The 22,065-nt window shown below is 39.6% G+C and overlaps 1 protein-coding gene across 1 annotated transcript in view; it reads right to left on the bottom strand.

Moving 5' to 3' along the window:
• The window catches only part of Lgr4 (leucine rich repeat containing G protein-coupled receptor 4), a 103,166-nt gene that overhangs the window by 26,204 nt on the left and 54,897 nt on the right, over nt 1-22,065 (bottom strand). The window contains exons 2-4 of the mRNA XM_008851112.3: nt 19,622-19,693; nt 2,165-2,236; nt 863-934 (exon numbers count right to left, since the gene is read on the bottom strand). Of these exons, the coding sequence (XP_008849334.1) occupies nt 863-934; nt 2,165-2,236; nt 19,622-19,693 (216 nt within the window). The remainder of the gene's footprint in view (nt 1-862; nt 935-2,164; nt 2,237-19,621; nt 19,694-22,065) is intronic.

Raw genomic sequence — 22,065 nt, forward strand, 5'->3', positions numbered from 1 at the left:
AATTAAATCTGGATACTCCTTGTTTATGATAGATACCATTTAAAGTTTAACTTTCACAATGTGTGTTTTATTAGTATGTATTTTTATTCTCACATTTGCCTCATGCTGACTACTAGAACCGCAGCTAAGAAATTCAGATTAATTACGATTCTGAAACAGGTTTGTCTAGTTTTGAATCCCCACTGTGCCTTTACTAGCTATGTGATGCTAAGCAAGTTACTTAAAATTCTCCCTACAGCCATTTGCTCATTACCTACCATGAACTCCAATGTAAGGCATGCACTTAGAATTCATATAAAAAGAGTTCTTTGTATATAATGATTGTAAAAAATAAATGAAGTGCTATTTGAAAAAGCTTTCAAAGTTAATGACTCTGCATGGTAAAAACCAAGAAGAAGCCTTGGATATGCCACATACAGACGCTTTTATCAAAAACGAAAAACCTGGGAAGAAGGCAGCTTAGGCAATGAAGTGATCCTCAATATGTATTTAGGATTCACGGGTAAGGCATTACACTCAATTTATTCCAGTTATTTCTGCCTGAAACAGGAGCTTCTTTGTAGCTGTTAGGGTACATGATGCTAGATCTGCACACTAGTTTAACTCTAGTTCCAAGCAGGTGTGATCACCAGCCATGCATAAATTGATGGAAGCTAGCCTCTGAGACAAGAAAACGTAAATTGAACCACCATCTTCTCCCTGGCCTAGGGATATTTTGATAACAGCAACTAGCCATCCCCATTTTCATCCCAGTTAAGAGGATAAATCACCCCTGTTCTTAGGATTCTAATTCCTTACTCATTTAGCAGCCAGAGTGGCTTTCTAATAATTCCAGCATGCAAAAGACCAAAAAGTTACTTACAAAGACTGCAAAGCACTCAGTCCATGAATGGCTTCACTGGGTACTGTTTTCAACTGATTATTCTGGAGCGTTCTGGAAGGAAATTTTTTATTAGTGATTAATAAGCAATTGTCACCCCCCCCCCCAGAAGATAACTGAGTCATTTCTTTCTAAATTAATCTTCAGTGGCATCGAAAGCAGGGTGGGGTGGGATGGGAGTGGAAAGTATCCAAGGCAAGAAAATGTTTAAAAATCAAGAAGCACTTGTTTTAAATCTAGAAATGTATGCTGCCATCCCAAGCCATCTCTTAACATAGAGCTGTTCAGTAATACACATTTCGAGGGGTTGTTTCATTGCTGGGAATTAAGGCACTCTAGTTAATGTTCATCAGTCTAAGTACTGATGTTAACTTGAAAGTATAACAAATTATTTCGGATGTCTAATAAGTAAACTCGTTAGAATTTCTAATGCCTTTTCAAGTTGGAAGAAAGCAGAGCCCAGAACTGTGGGTGTTAGATAAAGCCAATTTTGTCAGGAGAGGAGACTTTGGGCTCTTGGGAGTAGCAGCAACATCTTCAATATCTGTGGGGCGAGTGCAGAAATTAAGTCTGTAACCATCTAAGAGCAGGACCTGGAGAACAGAAACATAGGTCTCCACTGAAAAAAAATCGTTCTGTTTTACCTAAAGCCACTCCTGTCACGCGAACAAAATGACTGATTGGTATGAATCATAGCCACAGAGTGGAACTGATAACGGGACCACCTAGCACACTGAACTAGAGAGGCCTGGTGGCTATCCCCAGGGAGAAGTAGGGACGGTTGGTTCACCTGTTTCTTGGTCTGTCAACCTCCAAGTTCCTATGGCCAGGAATTTCTTTCCTGATCCTTTGCTGTCTATCTAAATCAAGGGCAACTCATTTCCATTAGCTTTAAAATGTTTTTTTAACATTTGAAGCACTTAAACATTTATGCCTTTAGAGCTGCCTAATTCAAAAATTCTTGTAGCTATAAAGTAAGTATAAATGAAATACTACCAATAAAACTTAAATATGGTTTTGATTCAATGTATAGCTACACAAAAAACTCAACATTTAACTGTAATGTTTGGAGATCAGAATACTTATTATTTAGTTTTAACTCTTGTTATCTAGACCTAAGTTTGCCCAGATCAACCTCTAGCCTCCTCCACTACCCATTGGCCACTCCTTAAATCTTTTAATCCTGAACTAAAAGAAACTGTGCTTAACCTAGCTCCAAGCATGTTGACTATGCAGAAAGAAAATACACAGCCAGCTGTGAAACTCTAAAATTGCATTACTTACAGGACTTTGAGTTCTTTCAACCCAGACAAAGCTTTTGGGTGGATAAAAGAAAGGTCGTTGCCAGCCAGTTGTCTAGAAAAAAAAAGTAGCAAGAGGAAAAAAAATAGTAATTCAGACTTAAAATTCAGAACCCACAGTAACCTAATCTGCTATTAAAGCTCTCAGCTAAACATTTCTTAAGACTATCTGGTATTAAACATGGACTTAAACCTTTGCTAAAAATGATCCCATGACTCTTCCAATGAATTAAGTGGAAGAATTTTTTTAAACTTCCAATATAATAATTTAAGCAGGCACATTTTTATTCTGGTGAGGTCAAGCAAGCCAAAACACATTAAGCCAAATTAAGTTTTCTATTCATGGTCACTCTGCAGCTTGCAGTGTTTTCCAAGGGCCTCATAAATACAGACTACTAGTCAGCAGGCAGGAGTGTTTACACAGAGCAGAGCAAACCAGTCTGTCAAGGAAGAATGCTTTCAGGAGGGAAGTCAGCCTGTTATCTCTGCAAAAACCCAGGACACCATATTCCAGTAAAAAAGTAAGTATTGTTGGAAACCTAACTTTAAAATAAAGGTATATACAATATACTTTTAAAGAAATGTTCTCCTAAGGAAATTTTGAAATGGCAGGTTTAAGTGGGGGTAAGAGTGATGTAAAGGATATGAATTCTTTGTGTCCTTTCGTAAGACAGCTGAGCACACAATTCATGTGCCCCAATTTTTCTCCCATATCCTCAGGCATACAGTTCAGAAGCATCAGAGGGAGAAAGCAGGAAACAAGCAGCTCATATAAATCACCTGCGAACAGGTGGCCTGGAAAACTGTAAGCATGTAGAGTTAGATGACAGCTCTGTGTCTCTATGATCCAGCACAGGACTCTCTCTGCTTCTGGGCTCTGCCAAGGTTAGTCCTTCAAGCAGATGGATTCTGTAACTGATTTTTTTAAATGTTCTCTCTGAGTCTTGGAACCACATAAAATCTTCCTTTAAAAATTCCTATCTGAAATTTAGTTTCAGTTAATTTTTTTAGACAGAGTCTCCCTATGTAGCCCCAGCTAGCCTGAAACTCACTATGTGACCAGGCTGGCCTTGAACTCACAGAGATTTACTTGCCTCTGCCTACCAAGTGGTGGGATTAAAGGTATGTAATACCATACCTGGCTTATCAATTATCAATTTTTTAAAATTTATAAATCAAAATTTATAATTAAGTCCTCCTATAAAAAGGTTTATTTCCAGGCAGACTTGGAGGCACTCAGGAGGCCAAGGCAGGACAATCACAAGTTCAAAGTCATCCTGAAATACACAGTGAGACCCTGTCTCAAAAATAAGCAAAACAATGTCCACTGTCCTTTCTATTCACTCTGTAAGAACTATGTCCACAAGTCTTACTCTTCAACTTATTCATTCACCATCAAGTTCTGGCTCCTACTAACTGCAAATGTTCAACATCCTTTTCCCTTTCTTTAATCTGTTGTACTTACTTTGATTTTAGGAACACAGGAAAAATTCCTTTACTAGCCCTACAGTTCAGTCAGGAAGGTCTGAAATTCAACTATTAAAAGTATTATTTTCTTCTAAGGTTTTGTACTACTTAAAATGCAAACAGCCTTAGAAAACCTGACTCCTAACCCACAACAGACATATATAATGAAGACCTGCAGAGAAATAAACTCAGAAATCCCAAAGGTGAGTATGATGATTTCCTCCAGAGCAAGGGGTGATGCTGGACTGTCAGTCGGCACCACATGCTTAACACCGGGCGTGTCTGCCTCCACCTTCTGCCTGAACCTGAGCTCTATTCTATACACCTACAAGGCTTCTCAGGCCTCTCAAAATCTGAGTCTCACAACACCTTACACTGTCCCATCAGCCTTATCAATGTCATCTAAAATGAAGACCAGGTCTAAAGATATCTGAGCAGAGGAGCCAGCAAGCCGCCTCCTAAGTGACGAAAACTTTACTTACTTTGCAAACGTTAGAAAAACTTGAGCTATGTCTTCTAAATAATTGCCTGTATTAAAGAAAAATTGAATAGCTGGGGCATGGTGCTGTATGCCTTTAATCCCAGCACTCGAGAGGTAGAGGCAGGTGATCTCTGTGAGTTCCAGGGCAGCCTGGTCTACATCGTGAGTTCCAGGCCAGCTGGAGCTACAGGGAGACCCTGTCTCAAAAAGACCAAAAAAAAAAAAAAAAAAAAAAAAAAAAGCTGTCCCTCCCCTTGGTTCTAGGCAGCTTCACTTTACATCATCAAATGATTAAATGCTTCATTGCAGCCGCATTTCTACTCCTTCAGTGCTCAAGGGCAATGCTACTTTTCTTGAAAATTTCATTTAAACATTTACTTATTTAGTTATTTTTAGTGTACGTGTACGAATGCTTTGCCTGCGTGCATTTTAGTCATTACACATGCATGTAATGACTGTGGAGGCCAGAGAGGGCATCAGATCCCTGGGAACTAGAGTTACAAACAGTTGTTAGCCGCCAAGTAGGTGCTGGGAACCAGACCCAGATTCTCTGCAAGCGCGGCTAGTGCTCTTAACCACTGAGCCATCTTTCCAGCCAGATGATTTCATTTTTTACAAGTACCTGACATATAATTCTAGGGCAAAATTAAATGTGGTCACAAGCTACGTTTTGCTGGTTGTTTCCTGCACAGTTGTCTCACTGGCCAAGTACAAATACTTATCAGAACACAGTTACATATCTCACACTTCCATTACCACCTCAGTAGTGCCGCACAGTTAGGTAGAAATGGCTTGGCTAGGAATCACTAGCTATAAACTTTCTCAGAAGTTCCTGAGCAGTTGAGCACTTGCCTATGAGAGGCAAGGCCTTGGGTTGGATCGCTACCACAGGCAACATAAAGGAAAAAAGAGCAGAGATGTTCTTTGCCAATATGCCAATGCAGGGCTTCCCAAGACCCTGGTGCAAGCTCACAGCAATGCCAAAGAGGACTGCTACACTCAAGCTCTCGTTAAAGTCAACTAATGGTGTTCACAATTATAACACAGTATTTAAAAGGCCACATTTTCAAAGCTCCAACTGCACCATAAGGGCCTTAAGAGGCAGTAGCCATCTTTCCTCCAGGACCTCCATATAATACTGTTTCTCCCATCTGTCTTTAAAACCAGGGTTAAAAGCTAGCATCTGCCAAAAAAGAAATACTATAAACACACTGAGCCTTTCCAGAATCCTTATTCCTTTGTCTCTAATATTAATTTTTATCTGTGGCCCTTCCTTGAGGAATTTAGCATACTGTGCTAGATTCATGAAAAAGAATATAAAATAACCAAGGAAGTGGCAAAACACAGAACACCTGATTATCTTAACCTGTCAATAAAAAAGACTGTTTAACCACATTAGTCAAAATATTTGCTTCTTTTCCCCAAATCTCTGCCTCTTTAAAAACTATGGGGATATTAAAGTAACCTGGCTTCAAAAAGCATCCCCTTTATCCTCTGCTTATCATTAATAGAAATGACACAATGAGCTCTGTGCATGAGGCTTATCCTGAAACATAAGCCACTGTCTAGAGAAATGAAATAAACACCACTAGTACACAGCGGATGGTGATAATGCTGTACAAGAGGACACACTACTTTGATGACTTTGTTTCTTAGGAGAGTAAACATATCATGTGCAGCCTTCAGGAATGCATCTATGAAAGTTTAGCAAGCTGCAGTGCTGTTAACGAGTGATGTATTCCACAGCCTCAACAGTCACACCCTCCAGAGCCTTTTCACAGTTTGCTCGGTTTGCAGTTTTATAAACCAGCACTTGTAGCACATCTAAAAGCTCAGATCCAGAAAGGAGCAAAATGAATAAATGAAAGACTTAGGGCGAAGTCTCCAAATCCTTAGGAGACAAACCCCTATGGTCCTATGGTAGGAGCAAGGGTAGTAACCAATGGGATGCAGATGTTCTTCTATCTTAATCACCTCACAACAACCCTGCTTCTTAAGTACCCAAGAGGTTAGGTGACTTAACAAAGTCACACCTCTACGAGGTGGAGGTGCCAGCATTCCAGTGCTTGCCTGGCTGGGTGCAGTGTTTATCAACTTGCTCCTGACCTGAGATGCTTCTGTGGTGTCACCAAAAGATTAGGAAATCATTCCCAGAGAGGAGAGGTGGAGCATCGTGGACCTGGGCAAGCTAATAGTTCTGTTTGAGTGTCAATAGCTCTCACCCAGCAGCCCCAAACTAACAAAGCTGTGCCTGTGCATGAGGAGCTCTGAACTGCAGACCAACAGTACCTGCTACCCACAGCCAAGATGTCCACAGAAGAGGGACAGGGAAGGGATGCCTGAATGCCCATGCAGAGGGACCTGTACTGGGACTCTGCACAGTTTTTTAGAGCAGTCTTCTGTGCATTTTGTTTGTTTAAGCAACTTTCAAGAAAAAAAGAAGCAGCTGACCCCGGGGCTGAAGAATTAGAACCAGTAAGGGCCTGCTATTTCCCATTCCACACCTGGGTTTGCACCTCTGTGCCATGGATAATTGTTATCTTACTTGAGAGTTACCTGAGGACCAGGTTGCTGCTCTCAGAAAACCTTCAATTTGCTAAACCATATTTGTAATTTTTCTATCCCATGAAAATATCTTTTAATTACCATATTCCTCAATGGCTGCTAATTAGAAAAAAATACCTTCAAGGTGAGAACGTGGATGTGCACAATTCTCTGAAACCCATGTAGACATTTTGATGTCCCCAGGCATCAAATCTTTCAGCTGTGCACCCTAGTAACTTCTATCTCCCGATATGTGAGAACCACTCTGCAAGCCTTCAAGCCCTTTGCTCCTAGTTTTTCTGCTCTTGTCTGAGTTTAGGCTGCCTATTTTTCATCTGGATCACCGCCACAAACTTCCACACAACTCCTGCCTCAACCCACTTAATTATAATACAGAGATCTAAATCTTCAACTCTGAAAATTTTCTCAAAGGCTCATTTTCCCCTGCTGAATGTGTTGGACCTTAGCATAACTCTCTCCCTCCCACCTTAATCCTATGCTTCTTGTCTCCTACAATTTAGCATTGACTGTTTCATGTCCAAACACACCAGCCTTTCTCCACTTCTGACTCTCCACATTCATCACTGCTTTTCCTTCACCTGAAATACCCCTGTACTCCAGCTTCTGCCAACTGAAACCTTGCTGACTGCCTGAGTTCAATATACCACTGATTTGAAACCATCACCTTTCTTTGATGCCACAGGCACCTTAAGTAAGACTTCCACACTGGGTGCATCTTAGTTTGCTTTACTCACTTCTCCCATCCTCTATGACATTTTGTCCCCTATGAGTACAGACTAGGTTACATTCATTTTGTATTCTGTTGCATGAGACCTTGCATACAGCAGACACTTGAATATGCTGTAATGCCCCAACTAAGCCCCCAAACAAGATTCTGGATTTAAGAATGTAATACCGGGCTGGAGAGATGGCTCAGTGGTTAAGAACACTGGCTGTTCTTGCAGAAGACCCAGATTCAAATCCCAGCACCCACATGGCAGTTAACAACTGTCCTTAACTCCAGTTCCAGGGGATCTGATGACTTCTTCTGTCCTCCATGGGCATTGCACGACAGGGGTGCACTTACCTACATGCAGGCAATACACGCATACACATAAAATAAAAATAATAAAATAAAAAACTAGTTAAAAAAAGAATGTAGGGCTGGACAGATGGCTCAGCAGTTAAGAACACTAGTTGTTCTTGCAGAAGACCAGGGTTCGAATCCCAGTATCCACACGGCAGCTAACAACTGTCTGTAACTCCAGTTCCAGGGGATCTGACAGCCTCTTCTGTCCTCTGTGGGCACTGCATGACATGGATGCACTTACCTAAGCGCAGGCAATACACACATACACGTAAAATAAAAATAATAAATAAAAAATATTTAAGAAAGAATGTAATACTGCTACTTTAAAAAAAATGGGAGAGCTTCCTGAATACCTTTCCTTTTCTGCACATTTCTCCCGCTCCATTTTTACTCCTTCACTTTCCTTCCCACTCTTAACAGGAAAGGTGTCCTAGGCTAGATTTTAAAGTAGCAAATGTCTGGGCAACAACCATCTCTCTCAATCTATGCTGCAAGTGTACGTCCTCAAGGACAGGCTGAAGAGGAACTTCAATTCTCAAAGACCAGTTCACAGGTCAACAGTATCAACTCACTATACTGTGGGCATGATCATGCAGAACCGAACAAGTCCCACTCCACTTCAATGGTAGCACAGTCTACCTCACGCCAGGCCCATTTACTCTGCTTGCTATGAGAACCCCAAAGGAAAGCAAAGAGCTGAAGCAAGAGTAGATGGGAAGGGAACCTCAGTCCCCTAGACTTCTGGTCACCAGTGCATGTGTAGCCATTCCAGGGAATAGGATACAAGGGGTGCCGTGTGAATGTCTACAAATCTATTTTGTGTGCCTTTATTATTCATAAGCACCATGAATTCATATTAGGAGCTCCTTAAAGGGGAAGCAAGAATTTAATTACAACTTCTACTCTTAGTGAATATACTACATAAAACTTCCATCTGTCAGTAGGAAGAAAACAAAAAACAGCACAGGTTAAACATGGGAACTGGTCAATGGTGGGTGTGAATGAGCAGGCCACATTTCAGGAGGAAATCTCCTTCAGAGGGGTTGATGACTTCATGGAATGCACACAAGAATGGGATTTCTTCACTTAGGAAGGAATTGAAAGAAATGAGAGAGGCAAATGTGAAACTCAGAATAAACCAATTAGTGTTATTACTGTGAGACATGCTTGGATTTGGCTCATTACATCAAGTTCGCTGTGGCTGGAATTCCAGTCAAGAACTAGCAGAGTAAAGACTACAACCTGCATTCTGACTAGACATTTACTGAACTGGGGGGAGGGTAGATAAGGGCTTAGGTGCCTCCAGCAGCTGTTGTGAGGAGACATGGGGTGAAGAAGGCAGAGGGAGACCACGGCAACTGTGGAAGAGGGGCGGGAAGCAACACAAGACAACTTTACAAGTGACAGCTCCTCTCACATCATGGTGAGGTTGAGCAGTAGGTCACATACCTTCCCATCCAGTCCCTAACCTTCATTCTGGCATTGTGCTGCTGTCAAGTCCTCAGGGAAAAGTACCTAAGTGCCACCCTTCTCTCTAATCAAAAATTTTCTGCCCCTCAGCAATGTGTTCTCTTCTTTCACTGTTTCTTTCTACACTATCTTTGAAGCCACACACAGGGAAATATAGATCACACTCAAACACTTCCAGGCTACTCTCCTGAATTCTGCTCTACTGAATTCCCTCAAGTGGATGGATCTCCAGTGCCAGTCATGCTGCTTACAGAGTATAACATGCTAAGCCATCGAACCTGCCACACTTCCTTTAGAAATACAGTTCTAGTTCGAGACTGAACTGGTCAAGAAAGTATGCCACAAGAAAGCACCTGACAGGAGGTTATTGGCATTCTTGTAAATATTACTTGAAATCAATAAGATCTAAAATGTTAGCAACTGTTTTAAAGAGCATAAAACATGATAATACATACTTCTATTGTAAATCATAAGCCATATATTAATTTTTATATGAAGGTCTGACTATGTTCTCAGAACTATGCTGGCTTCTGTAAAAAATAATTACCTAAAAGGTCTGCTGGTTCCCATCTATTGGTATCAGTGTAGACAATAAAAAGATAAAGACTGGTTTGGCCCTTTCATTTTCATTATCCTATTACATTGGTCCTTAACACGGTCTTGTGAAATGCACCTTGGAAGCTTATATCACTCACTCTTCTTTTTATAAAAAAATGGAGAGGGGCTGGAGAGATGGCTCAGTGGTTAAGAGCACTGGCTGCTCTTGCAAAACATTTGGGTTCAGTTCCTAGCACCTACATGGCAGGTAACAACCCTTTGAAACTCTAGTTCCAGGGGATCCTATACCTCTTCTGGCCTCTGTGGGCATTGCTTGACACAGGTACACTTACATAAATGGAGGCAAAACACTCACACACAAAATAAATAAACATTTTAAAATGGAGAAGGTGAACTTTTAGTTCTTACCTGTCTAGCCTAATGTCCTACAATATAGCTAATAATGCAGATCCTAGAAATACAATAATGCAAATAAATAATGTAAATCCTTATAACAGAACACTTCTGTTTGGTGTTTACTACTGACTTTAACAGAACCACAAGACAAGGTTACTTCCTTAGTGAATAAAAAATAATTAAACAACATTCTTTCTAGTTTCCTTTGGACCTTCTTCTATCAGGGTTAAACCTCATTTGATGAAAACAGTCCTAAGTCCATTAACCATGTCTTGGTTATTTCCCTATTGCTCCTTTTGTTCTTCTTTCCCCACATCCACTACTGCCTATTCCCATGCTGGGACTCAAACTCGGGGCTGGGCATGCTGAACTACATCTCCAGCCTTATGATCCTGTTTTTTCACATATTGGTGAAGACTTTTATATCTTCATCCAACGCCTATGAAAGTAAATACAAAAGCTGGATGTTGTGCACCTGCCACCCAGTGCTTGGAGGCTGAGGCAAGAGAATTACAAGTTTGAGGCCACTTTGGATTACACAGTTACACAATGACACCCTGTTATTAAAAGCATGTATGTGCAAAAATTGAATGTTTTATGAACATACATGCATTTATAGAAAAATTTATAGTGTCTTTAAAGTAGTTTGCCTTTGCAAGAGGAGGGAAATTGTCATACACACACTCACACACATTGAAAAGCACAAAAGCAGGGCTGGAGAGATGGCTCAGCAGTTAACAGCCATCTGCAGAGGACCAGGGTTCAATTCCCAGCACCACATGGTGGCTACAAACCATTCCAGGGGAGTCTGATGCCCTCTTCTGACCTCCGTGGCATTACACAACATGGGCATGCTCACATACATGCAGGCAATACACTCATACACATAAAATAAAAATAATAAATTTAAAAAAGAAAAGCACAAAAGCTAAAAGTGAAAGAAATAATGCATAACAAAAAGCAATTATGACCCTGTTAAAACTTGGTATGTAGGACAACCAGAACTCTTCCACATATTGAAGAACTTTATGTGGCTTAAAAAAATTTAAGTTCTACCTGCACCAAATTGGCCTTTTATGTTTCCCATTCTTCAGAGTAACTCATAGAAGACTATTTTGAAGGTCTATCTGTAAGAATCCTGGCAATGGTCATGATTTCTGGGAAAAATTAGCCTAACAACCTAACTATTAACCTCTGGGCAATAAGTACATACACTATCCACCCATTTGAGTAAATAATATAGCTTTAGAACAATGTATAGCTAACAGTGATCAATAAATATTTACTGAGCTTCTACCGGGAACCAAGCACCACAGGTACAGCAAGCACTGGTATTCTCAGGGGGCATCTCAATTAAGTAGGAACAATCCACTAATCATAAATTTAAACAGAATTTAGTTTTTACATATTCTGACCAAGTTTCTTATAGCAATACATTCAAAATGAGAAGAAATCCTTTGCCTTAAACTCTCCCTTAATCTTAAGTTTAAAAATATGGCAAGATGGCCCGGTGAGTAAAGGTACTTACCACCAAGCCTGATGACTTGCCTTTAGTCCCCAGATCCTATGGTTGAAGGAGAGAACTGACTCCCAAGAGTTGTTCTCTGACCTCTACACACAAGTCACGACACACATACCCACACTCACACATTCATATCACACATATACAATAATATGAGAATAAAAGCCAATAAATTTTAAAATGTGGTTACTGTCTCTCCAGGTCATATGGAAGTATGACAAGAGGTAACCTCCCCTTAGAGCAAAGTCAGAGTACACAAGTACATACTGACTTACCTGGAGCACAGAATAGCAAGGCACATAAGCTGGCGCTAAGTCGTGAGGAGCAGAGAGAATGCCAGAGAGGTTTGGAAAAGGAAGGCAGGGAAAGCTTTATAAAGCAAAAAGAGCTCAAATTGGACTGTATAGAATGGGTAAGATGTGAATAACACAAAAGGAAACTGAGGCAGGCCTTGCCGGCTGCCTACAACTACTCAGTTACCCCTTTTGGCAGAACCCAAGTTTGGTCCCCTATCTCCTCCTTCATATAAATCCATGAATAATAACAACTGGCCTAAATCCATCATGCTGGTCCCATTATAATAACTGGTTTCAGGGCAGAACTGTGGCCCTGGTCAGTACTGGAGAGTCTGGGAAAGAAAGGTTTCTTCCTAAATGAGGCTACATTAGAAGAGATGACCTTCCAAATACAATCCTGTGTAAATGCACTGTAAGAAGTGAGAACAGCCACAGTTCAGCTCTTTCTGTGAATAAGGAGGAAACCTTTGTTCATTTCTTCCTTCCTCCTCTCTTCTGCTTGCTTTGGGGACCACTTCTCAGTCTAAGTAGTTCTATTAGGGATGAACCAGGTTAGACCTTACCATCCTAATAAAATGAATGGTTTCAGAATAGGCAAGAAAGGCAAGAAAGGCAAGACTGCCAAGGTCTCTGCTAAAAGCAGCAACTTCAGACATTCGTGTGGGATCTTAAGATGCACTGATACACATGGCACCACCTCAGAAGGTTATAGTTTCCCTCATATGAGGCAAGAAATTTACAAGAAAGGACCAAAAAAAAAAAAAAAAAACCCCACAAAAGTAAAAAACCAGAATTAAGAAATACAGAGCATGAGAAAAATCTCATAATCTTTAAGCCTCAGGATCCAGTATCACCTGAAACAGCTACACCCTTAGACCTTTCTGTTCTCCATGAAGCAACGTGACCTCTACCATGCCTCGGCTGTGCTTGTCTCCTAAACCCACTGCATTCTTGTCACATGCAGGCCACACTGCAAGCTGTATTCATGCTCCAAAACCCAGAATCCACCTACTAGTGGCCCCCAAGTGCCTTTCTTAATGGAACACCCCCCTGCCTCAAGTCACCACCGAACTGAAACAATTTTAAAGATACTTAAAGCAGCCAAAAATCTTTTTTCAGTATCTGGCCATAGGCATCTCTCTCTAGCATGCTAATGCTATCCCTCCTTTCACTGTAGAAACCTCTTCCTCCACAGCCCCTGGGAAGAGTCTGCCCTACTCCTCACCTTGGCACTTGTCTTCTTCCCACACCTTGATTCAAGCATTTCCCAAGGAGTTGTCTTTGGCTTTCTTCCCTTTTCTTCTGCCCTCTCTTCCTTGGCAAGCCTTTTCAATTTGTTTCCAGCAATCACCTCAAAATAAAGGACTCTCAAATCTATGCCCACAGTATTTTATTCTACAAATCTATGCCTATGCATCTCTATTCTGGAGTCCAATATTTTCTGATGGCCCTTCCTATTTTCCTATATGAACTCAACATGCTCATTTGAAATGGAATTTGGTATTTTCATTTCTGGAGCAACTTCTTTTTCCACATTATCTCTACTTCTGTTAAATCACCATTAAACTCCTGGTAACCCTAAAATTAAGTATTATTGACGTCACTCCAGCTGAGATATCCCCTTGATCCTGTTTCCCCCTAACATCTTTCATACAGGTTCCTTCCTCCCTCTCACTGCCTTTCATCTGCCCTAATTCAGATTCTTGTTCACTCTTACAGTTAGCTCCTTCATTCATCTCCCTGACCTCTTTCAATTCCAAGCTCTCTGCTATGAAGTTACATTTATTGAGAGTCCTATCTGATCAACTTATCACCTGGCTCAATAAAATTTAACAGTGACCCAAGAATCCCTTAGCTCCAAATCTGTTTCTAGGTTTCTTTTCTACAATCAACCCTAACATTTTTTACTGCCCATCTCAGTCTGTTTCTCTTTCTCTGCTTGAGCTCCTTTACATATCTCCTCATGAATAACTCCTACCATTTCTCAAGGCTCTCCAGAAATGCCAACTCTTTGATGAGGTCTTCTTTAATCTTTCTTGCTAGATGTAATTTCCCTTTTCCTTTGAACTCTCATAACTAGAGTACACTGTTCCTCTCCCTTAAAGGCAAGAATCTTATTTAATTCAGCACTGAACAGAGTGCTTTAGCTGAAAATATTTTGATGAATTAATGAATGGTCTAGTATAAGTAAGTCTTTCCTCAATTTCCCCACTTTTACAGGAGTTCATTCAGTCCTAGGACTGATAGAAGCCCTATTACTAATGAGCTCTGATACCCTAGGCAAGGTACTTTTGTGCAGAAAAACAACCTCCTCACTAAAATGAGAATAAATTTGGCTTAAAGGGTTTTATAAGTTAAATAAAAACAAAACCATGAAAATAACATTCTAAAAGGGCCTATCTAACACTGTTAGGTTCCAATTAATACAAGCTCCCTTCCCATTTCTCTCGTCTAACCATTACTTTCTAATCTGAGAGCTCCCCAAGTGACCCATTTCAGGAAATGATAAGAGTCAGACAGGTAAAGGGGCTACTGGGGCTGACTGTACAGCTGGAGAAGTGGTGGTCTTCACTACCAAATCCTCCTTCCAGAGGGGACAAAAGGGAAGAGAATGCTACTTAGTATGTCACCAGGAGACTGACACACTATTTTGCTTTATCTTGGTAATTATTGCAGCCAGTGGAGCTTGTCTGGAAGGCTTCATCAAGGGAGTAAATGTGGAGACAAATGCAGTTTAGAAACAAACACAATCTTTCTACGTGCAATAGTAGAAGGGAACAGTAATCAGTTACTTTCTGCACCTCTGAACAACCAGATGCATTTATTTGACAATAATTCATTTCAAACTTCTCAAACTATTTTTTCATAGTTTATATATGAACCAACTAGTAAAAATAGTTACAATTATTCAAGCCTGGTAAAAGAAAATTATTGTAGGGTAAAAGAGAAACAATAGTGACAGCCAACATTGATTGGGAGCCTCTTAAGAGCTTAAAACTTACTGCAGTACTTACTTAGCACTCACAAGGCTCCTCTGAGGAGATGGAACATAGTTTCATGTATTACAGACAAGAACATGGATGTTTCAGAAAGGTAAAATCTTGCAGTGATCAAATACTTCATATTTAATTACCTGTCCCAGTTCCAGATATTCACTTGTCCCCTTCTACAAAGTTGTGGCTTCATTTAGAACAGATGAAACAAAATGACAAGTAATCTTGAACTGGTACTCAAAGTCCTAGGCTTCAGTTTAGAATCATGAAGTCTTCAGAGAGAAAGTGTTTGGAAATGATGGAATTCTCTTAGTCATAGAGTGCATTCAATAATAACTGAGTGTCCCTGCTAGCACTGGCTTCCACTGCTGTTGCCACATCCCAATAATATCTCCAGAGATTTTTTTTCAGTGACAGTCTATGGAAAAGTAGTTGGTATTCTTCTTGCTGTTTCGAACTAAATTGTTTTCACAACTCTGAATTGCAGCCATTCCCCAAATGGCTACCAATGCCTTGACAAGTCTAAAGGGAACCGAAAACATCTGTGGCTGTGTAGATAGTATCATGTAGTATATCCTGTCATTGCTAAATGAATGTTTCTCCCAAAATCCTGTTTTTCCTTGAACATTGCTAACAGATTTACCAATGCTTGTCTGTCACTACTCAAATTCCTTTCCTCAAGCAAAACTGCCTATTCTCCAAATCTTTCAAGAAAAAGAAAGTCATAGTGAAATTTCTTAACTCACAAGGACACTTTTATATGTTATCCAACATCCCCTTTAATAGTGCTATGAGGACTGTGATTTCAGAGACTAGGAAACTGAGGTGTAAAACTCAAGAGACTTTCTAAGGCTTGAGAATTTTGCATATATGGAGGCCAGAATCCATGGGGCTTTCTATTTAAAGAAAAAGAAGAGAGGGGATATCACTGGCTAATAATTTTTATAAGCTATAAAACTTTAACTTTTCTTGAAGCTATGAGAAAGGACTTATGCACATTGTAAGGCTTTATATGCATTCTATTAACCATTTTATCTTTATAAAATTGAATTCTTTAGGCCCCAAGTAAATTGGCTACCGGTGTCCCTAGCCTTAATAACTGGCACCCATTCATTGAAAGGAAAAATTCTAATCTCCTCATGATGAACCTGTCAAAGGAAACTCCTTCAGTAAGTACTTAAACCCCTTAACTTGGCTCAAAGAACTCCACGAACCAGCATCATCTGAGCAATGTCTTTAGATTCACTTTCAATCCTGTCACAACAGGTCACTTACAAATCCCAGTACGTCTGAAGTTCCTACCTTCATACCTCTCCACATTCCAGGAAGTTCTTATAGGGAACCCTTACTGCCTGTCTTCATCTGGCAAATTCCTACATCCTACAAAGTTCAGTGGAAGTGATTCAGGGAAGCTTCTGTCGCATCCTACAGTCTCAAATAAATCTAGTGCTTTAGACTTCTACTCACACTACACACACTCCTTCAGCACAATGCACAAACTGTTAGCTTCATCTCTCCCAGAGATTAGATCAACTTTGCCCAAGAGGATCTTCTGCAATGCTGGAAATGATCTACGTCTGTGCTTATATGGCAGTTACTAACTATAGCTACTGAAATATAGTTCAGGGATGGAGATATGGCTCAGGGCAAAACATCTGTAGAGCATATATGAAGCCATTGGTTTGATCACTGGCACTACAAAAAATAAAACAGCTATGCAATGTGGCTAGTTCAGCCAAAGAGCTAAAACTTCAATTTTCTTTAATATTATTTTTTGTTTAAATTTAAATAGGCACCTGCTGCTGGTTGGTATGGTATTAGACAACATAACTCTAGGGAGACTGTCAACTCCTGTCAAGACTATGCTTGTGTCTGTATTCCTAGCATTCACCACAGGAACTGGCAAGGAGCAGGATTCAGTGCTTGTTGAAAGAATAAACAAATGTATAAATATCTATAAACATTTCTTACATATTGTTGGGAAGTGAATCCACTCCATATTTCAAGCATTCCAGATCCCTATATGAAATTTGGCCAATCTCAGTCATATGTTGTAAGGAACACCTCATTAACTAATGTGGAAAAAACCCTGGGCAAGTCACTCATTTCTACTTAGGGCACTCAGCTTCACAATCACTCTTAAATCACTTCCAGATGACTTCTGAACAAATGGTCATGCTGTTGTTTATGAAATATTACAACAGTCAAGATCAGATCATTTCAGAATGTCAAAGTCAACTGCATTATTTCATAAAGCAAAAATTAGGCTATTTACCATGCTTATAATAATATGGAAAATAAACTCTTTTGAATGCTTAAAGTATTGCCAGAGTATTAAAGACTACTTTGAAATATTCTTTGTAAATAACTTTCAACTCTAGAGTTTATTTTTGAAATCCCATAAAGTTTTTGGAGTGGGTGTATCACCTTGATTTGATGGACTTCACTAGTGTGACAGCAGAATATAGAGAGAACATGACCTAACTACAAAGAACTAGCAATCAAACAGTTTGGTTCCAGTTAAAAGTCTCAGTCACATGAGGTTCACATACACTTGGTCATTTGAGATTTTAAGAAATCCAACATGTGAAATTTCACAAAGTAGATTAGTCAGGTCCCCACTGCAAAATCCTTTAAAGCGTAACTGGCAACCACGGGCATCAACAAAGATGGTCACTCCCCAAGAGGAAAAAAGGAAAGAAAACTTCTCCATTTCCTATCTGATACATCTCATAGTGATGACACACTGACTGAACAATCACTTGTTAATATCCTTTCATTACATAATTACTTCTGTAAAGAGCTACTAATCCTAAAGTCTAAAACTACATATGACCAAAAAAAAAAAAAAAAAAAAAAAACCTGAAAGCAGAAAAGTGCCTTGAAGCTGGATTACAGGGATAAAGATAGAGACTTCAAATGCAATAATTCCTTTTAAACGCAATTTAAATTTTTGACTACAAATAGCATTATTCTTTAAAAAATTAGTATTCATTATATGAAGAGGCAGAAAACATAAATACATCATCCTTTAATCCTTTTACCCAAAGTCAACATTTTTGTCCTTATACACTTTTAAAATAGTAAAATACGAGTTAGCATTTATAGAACACTGTATCATGTACCATCCTAAACATTTAACATTTTCATTCTGTATTCACCAGAATACTACAAATGAGGAATTATTATTATTCACATTATAGAGAGAGGTTGAGTAATCTGACCCAGTTCAAAAACTTGTGACCAATAATCTCTGTTTAGTTTCTGCTGTGGGAGCCTTAGATTCAACTAAGTAGTGTGGGAAGAAAAATTTTCCCTTAATTTCATTAAATCCTTAACTGCTATTTCAATAAGCTAAGAACACAATCGTTGTGCCTTATTTGATTCCTACTTTGCTTTGTGAGGGAGGGGCTGAGCTTGGAGGAGGCTCACTGACTTGTCTATAATTCACAATAGCTGGAGTGCAGGACATAGTCCATAATGTAAAATTAGATTCCTTCAGGGCTGTATCTCTGATGCTCTTAGTATCAAACTGTCCCCTTACCATCACATACCACATAATCTACTAGCTTGGGCTTATATTAACTTGACTCAAATCTGATTTTACTTGCCACCAAGATTCCAAAAGTATAATGTATAGTTTCCAATTCTTTGGAAAACAAAAGGTGCACATTTTCATTATGGACTTTAAAAGCATGTGGAAAACACAACTAAAGGAGATGTTAAAATGTATAAAAAATTGTCCACAATGCAATTGACAAGAACAGAAATAGTCTTTCTAAAAATATATGTTTTTTTTTTAAATTTTATGTGTATGAGTGTTTTGCCTGCATGTATATAAGTGCACCACATGCGTGCCTTGGTCATAGACCAGAAGAGGGTGTCAGATCCCCTGGAACTGGAGTTTCAGATGATTGTCAGCCACCGAGTGGGTGCTGGGAACCAAACCTAGGTCCTCTCCAAGAGCAGTCAGTGCTCTTAACTGAGACATCTCTCCAGCCCCAAAGAACAGAAACATTTTTAAAGGTGTGCTAGGAGACTTAGTGGGTGGGTATCCTGTGTTTTACTCCTCAAAGGTCATCTGTAAGGATGGCCAAGGAGATCTATTATCAGTTTCCTGCTTGCTGCTTGCTTACTGTCAAAGGCATCTGTTAGATCATGACCTTGGAACACCTTGTGCTATTTCTCCTGGTTTGTAACTGTTACCCATACAGCAACTTCTTTGGCAACAATGGTAATTATGCAGGAGCCATGTTATCTCAGGATCACATTGTAATTAACTGTGTCACTGCAACATTCATGGTTATAATAATTGCAGCCAAAAAGAAAGAAAGAAAGAAAGAAAGAAAGAAAGAAAGAAAGAAAGAAAGAAAGAAAGAAAGAAAGAAAGTTCCTATGGAAGTAGCAGTTTTTAGTTCTGGCTTCCAAAAATAACTTCAGTAATTATACTGTTTAAAAGGCAAGTTTGTTCCTCCCAGCCCCCAAAACATGACTTCCTCTGCACAAAGCTCACTGAATCTAAGCTATCAGAATTTCTCAAACAGAAAATATTAAGCTATCTCCACTGGAGAAGCTTCCAAAGAACACAAAAAACACATCAGTATTGTTCAGAGTAATACTTACAGCTCCTCCAGAAAGGGAAAGTTCTTAAATGCATCTTCTGGTAACTGAGTAATATTGTTCATACTGATATCCCTGAAAAACATAAAGTTAGGAATATTATTAGCTCAGTAACAACATTCATAAACTATTGAAGCCATCAGAAAACAAATTACATGCTGATATTTTATAAAGTAGCTAGAGAAATGAGCATAAAGATAGAAAGGAATAGTTGTAATTATTTTAGAATGCAATGCTCAGAAGACAGAAAAGTTAAATCTTTCACTATGAATTATGTTACATAATTTATTTTTTAATATTTTATTTATTATTTATATTTTATGTGTATGAGTGTTTTGCCTGCATAAATGTAAGTGCACCCAGGTCGTGCAATGCCCACAGAGGTCAGAAGAGGGTATTGGATCCCCCGGAACTGCAGTTAAGGATGGTTGTTAGCTGCTATGTGGATGCTTGGAACCCACCCCAGGTTCTCTGCAAGAACAGCCAGTGCTCTTAGGCATTCAGCCATCTCTCTAGCCTATGTTCCATAATTTAGAAACATGCTCCAATCCTGGAATTTCCCCCTTTAAGTATCACGGGGGGGGGGAGGGGTAATGCCTCAATCTATCTACAATGAGTGCCAGTATAGCTCCCTAATATCCTATAATGCCAGGGGTATTTGATCAGGATATATACCTGATCAAAATAAGCAAGCACACACCCCAGGACTTGAGCAAGTATATGTGCAGGTGAAGATGGCTTCTGGATTACAATTGAAGCCAATAAAAGCAAGTCCTAGCTCTCTTCCACTCGTATTTTCTTTAAAACCTATAAAAGTCCTCCAGGTAAGAGTCGTAAGCGGATTTCATTTTTAGCCTATGAACACATGCAGGCTAGAGGCAAGTGCATACATGACAGGTATGTAGTCAGTTTCAAGATTTCCCTTAGAGCAGTGGCAGAAAGGAGGGAATTCACTCAACACTGTAACTCAACAATTAACTAGGTTCAAACAGTTAAAACATACTTTATTAATCATTCCCCTCTTCCCTGGCAGCTGCCCTTTGAATTGACTTTCCCTTCCATACTCCACTTGGTATCAACACTGTGAAAGAGAGATTAACAGCCTGCTAAAGGGAAGTCCCAGCATGCACTGGGTCAATGAGCAACTCCCTCAGCTTCCTCTGCTTCTTATCTGGAGGTAAATTCTGTGGTTGAGTCCTTGGGTCCCTCTCCTACAGAAATCACATTGAAAGCTGAGTGTGCACCAGTCCCATTATGAGATGATAAGGCTTGTATGAAGAGGCAGAAGAGGTCAGGCCCAACAGCTAACAGCAGTAAGACTCAAATTGCCATCAATTCACTCAGATAGAATCTTTTCAAAGATAAGACACCTTCAGTTCCCCAGTAAGGGAGTCCCTCTTTCCAACCTTTCCTCTTGCTATAATTTATAAACAGAATTCATATTTCCTTCTTCTCTCCCAAGGTAGGTCTGGAAAACTTGGATTGGGAATCACAGGAACAACAGCAGGACCCAAACCAGCAGAAACAGAGCTGCTAAAATGGAACAAATGCTCTCAATGCAAAACCACATGTTCAATCTCCCTTTCCTAGCAGGGAAACTGAGACTTACTGTGGTAAAATAACCATCCCAAGGCCATTCAATAACAAGAAATGTGAACTCCAGAGCCCATGATCTTAACCATCAACTCTGAGCCTTCCTTAGTAGTATTTAAATCCCATTATTCTCTCCCCTGCTAATCAATATAGAAAGTAAACCCTGAATTCTACCAGGCTTAAAAACTAGGAAAGAAGAGGCTGGTGATGAAGCTCAGGACAGAGTATACTGAGCATTTGTGAGGTTCTGGGATCACTCATTAGCACCAAAATTAAAAAAAAAAAAAAAAAAAAAAAAAAAAAAGGCAGGGGCTGGAGAGATGGCTTAGTGGTTAAGAGCACTGTTGCTTTTGCAGAAGACCCGAATTCGAGTCCTATCACCTACGTAATGGTTAACAACTGTCCTAACTCCAGTTCCAGCTGATCGGATGCCCTGTTCTGACCTCTGCAGGCATTGCACAATGTGGGTGTACTTACATACATATAGGCAATAGTCATACACATAAAATAAAAAAAATATATATATATTTTTAAAAAAGTCAGGAGGGATAAATGCTCTCAAGACCCCGGCATAATCATCAAGGAATCTTAGTATAATTTTGCTTGACAAACTGAAAAGAAAAAGAATTATAACTAGCTTACAAACTGAGGAACCAATGCTCACACAAATTTCTCATAACAAGAAACTTCCCTTTAAGTGACTCTTATGACCACACACACTCAGAAGCATCCCCAAATTTTCTATCACTGAAAACAACTTAAACCCACTAAAGATAACAGAAGAAATAAATCCCCTTCTCCAGGAAGTATTATTTTTAAACCTAGGCCCCAGGGGCTGGAGAGATGGCTCAGTG

Source organism: Nannospalax galili, unplaced genomic scaffold, assembly GCF_000622305.1.
Source record: "Nannospalax galili isolate Female #2095 unplaced genomic scaffold, S.galili_v1.0 scaffold11, whole genome shotgun sequence".
Taxonomy (NCBI): Eukaryota; Metazoa; Chordata; class Mammalia; order Rodentia; family Spalacidae; genus Nannospalax; species Nannospalax galili.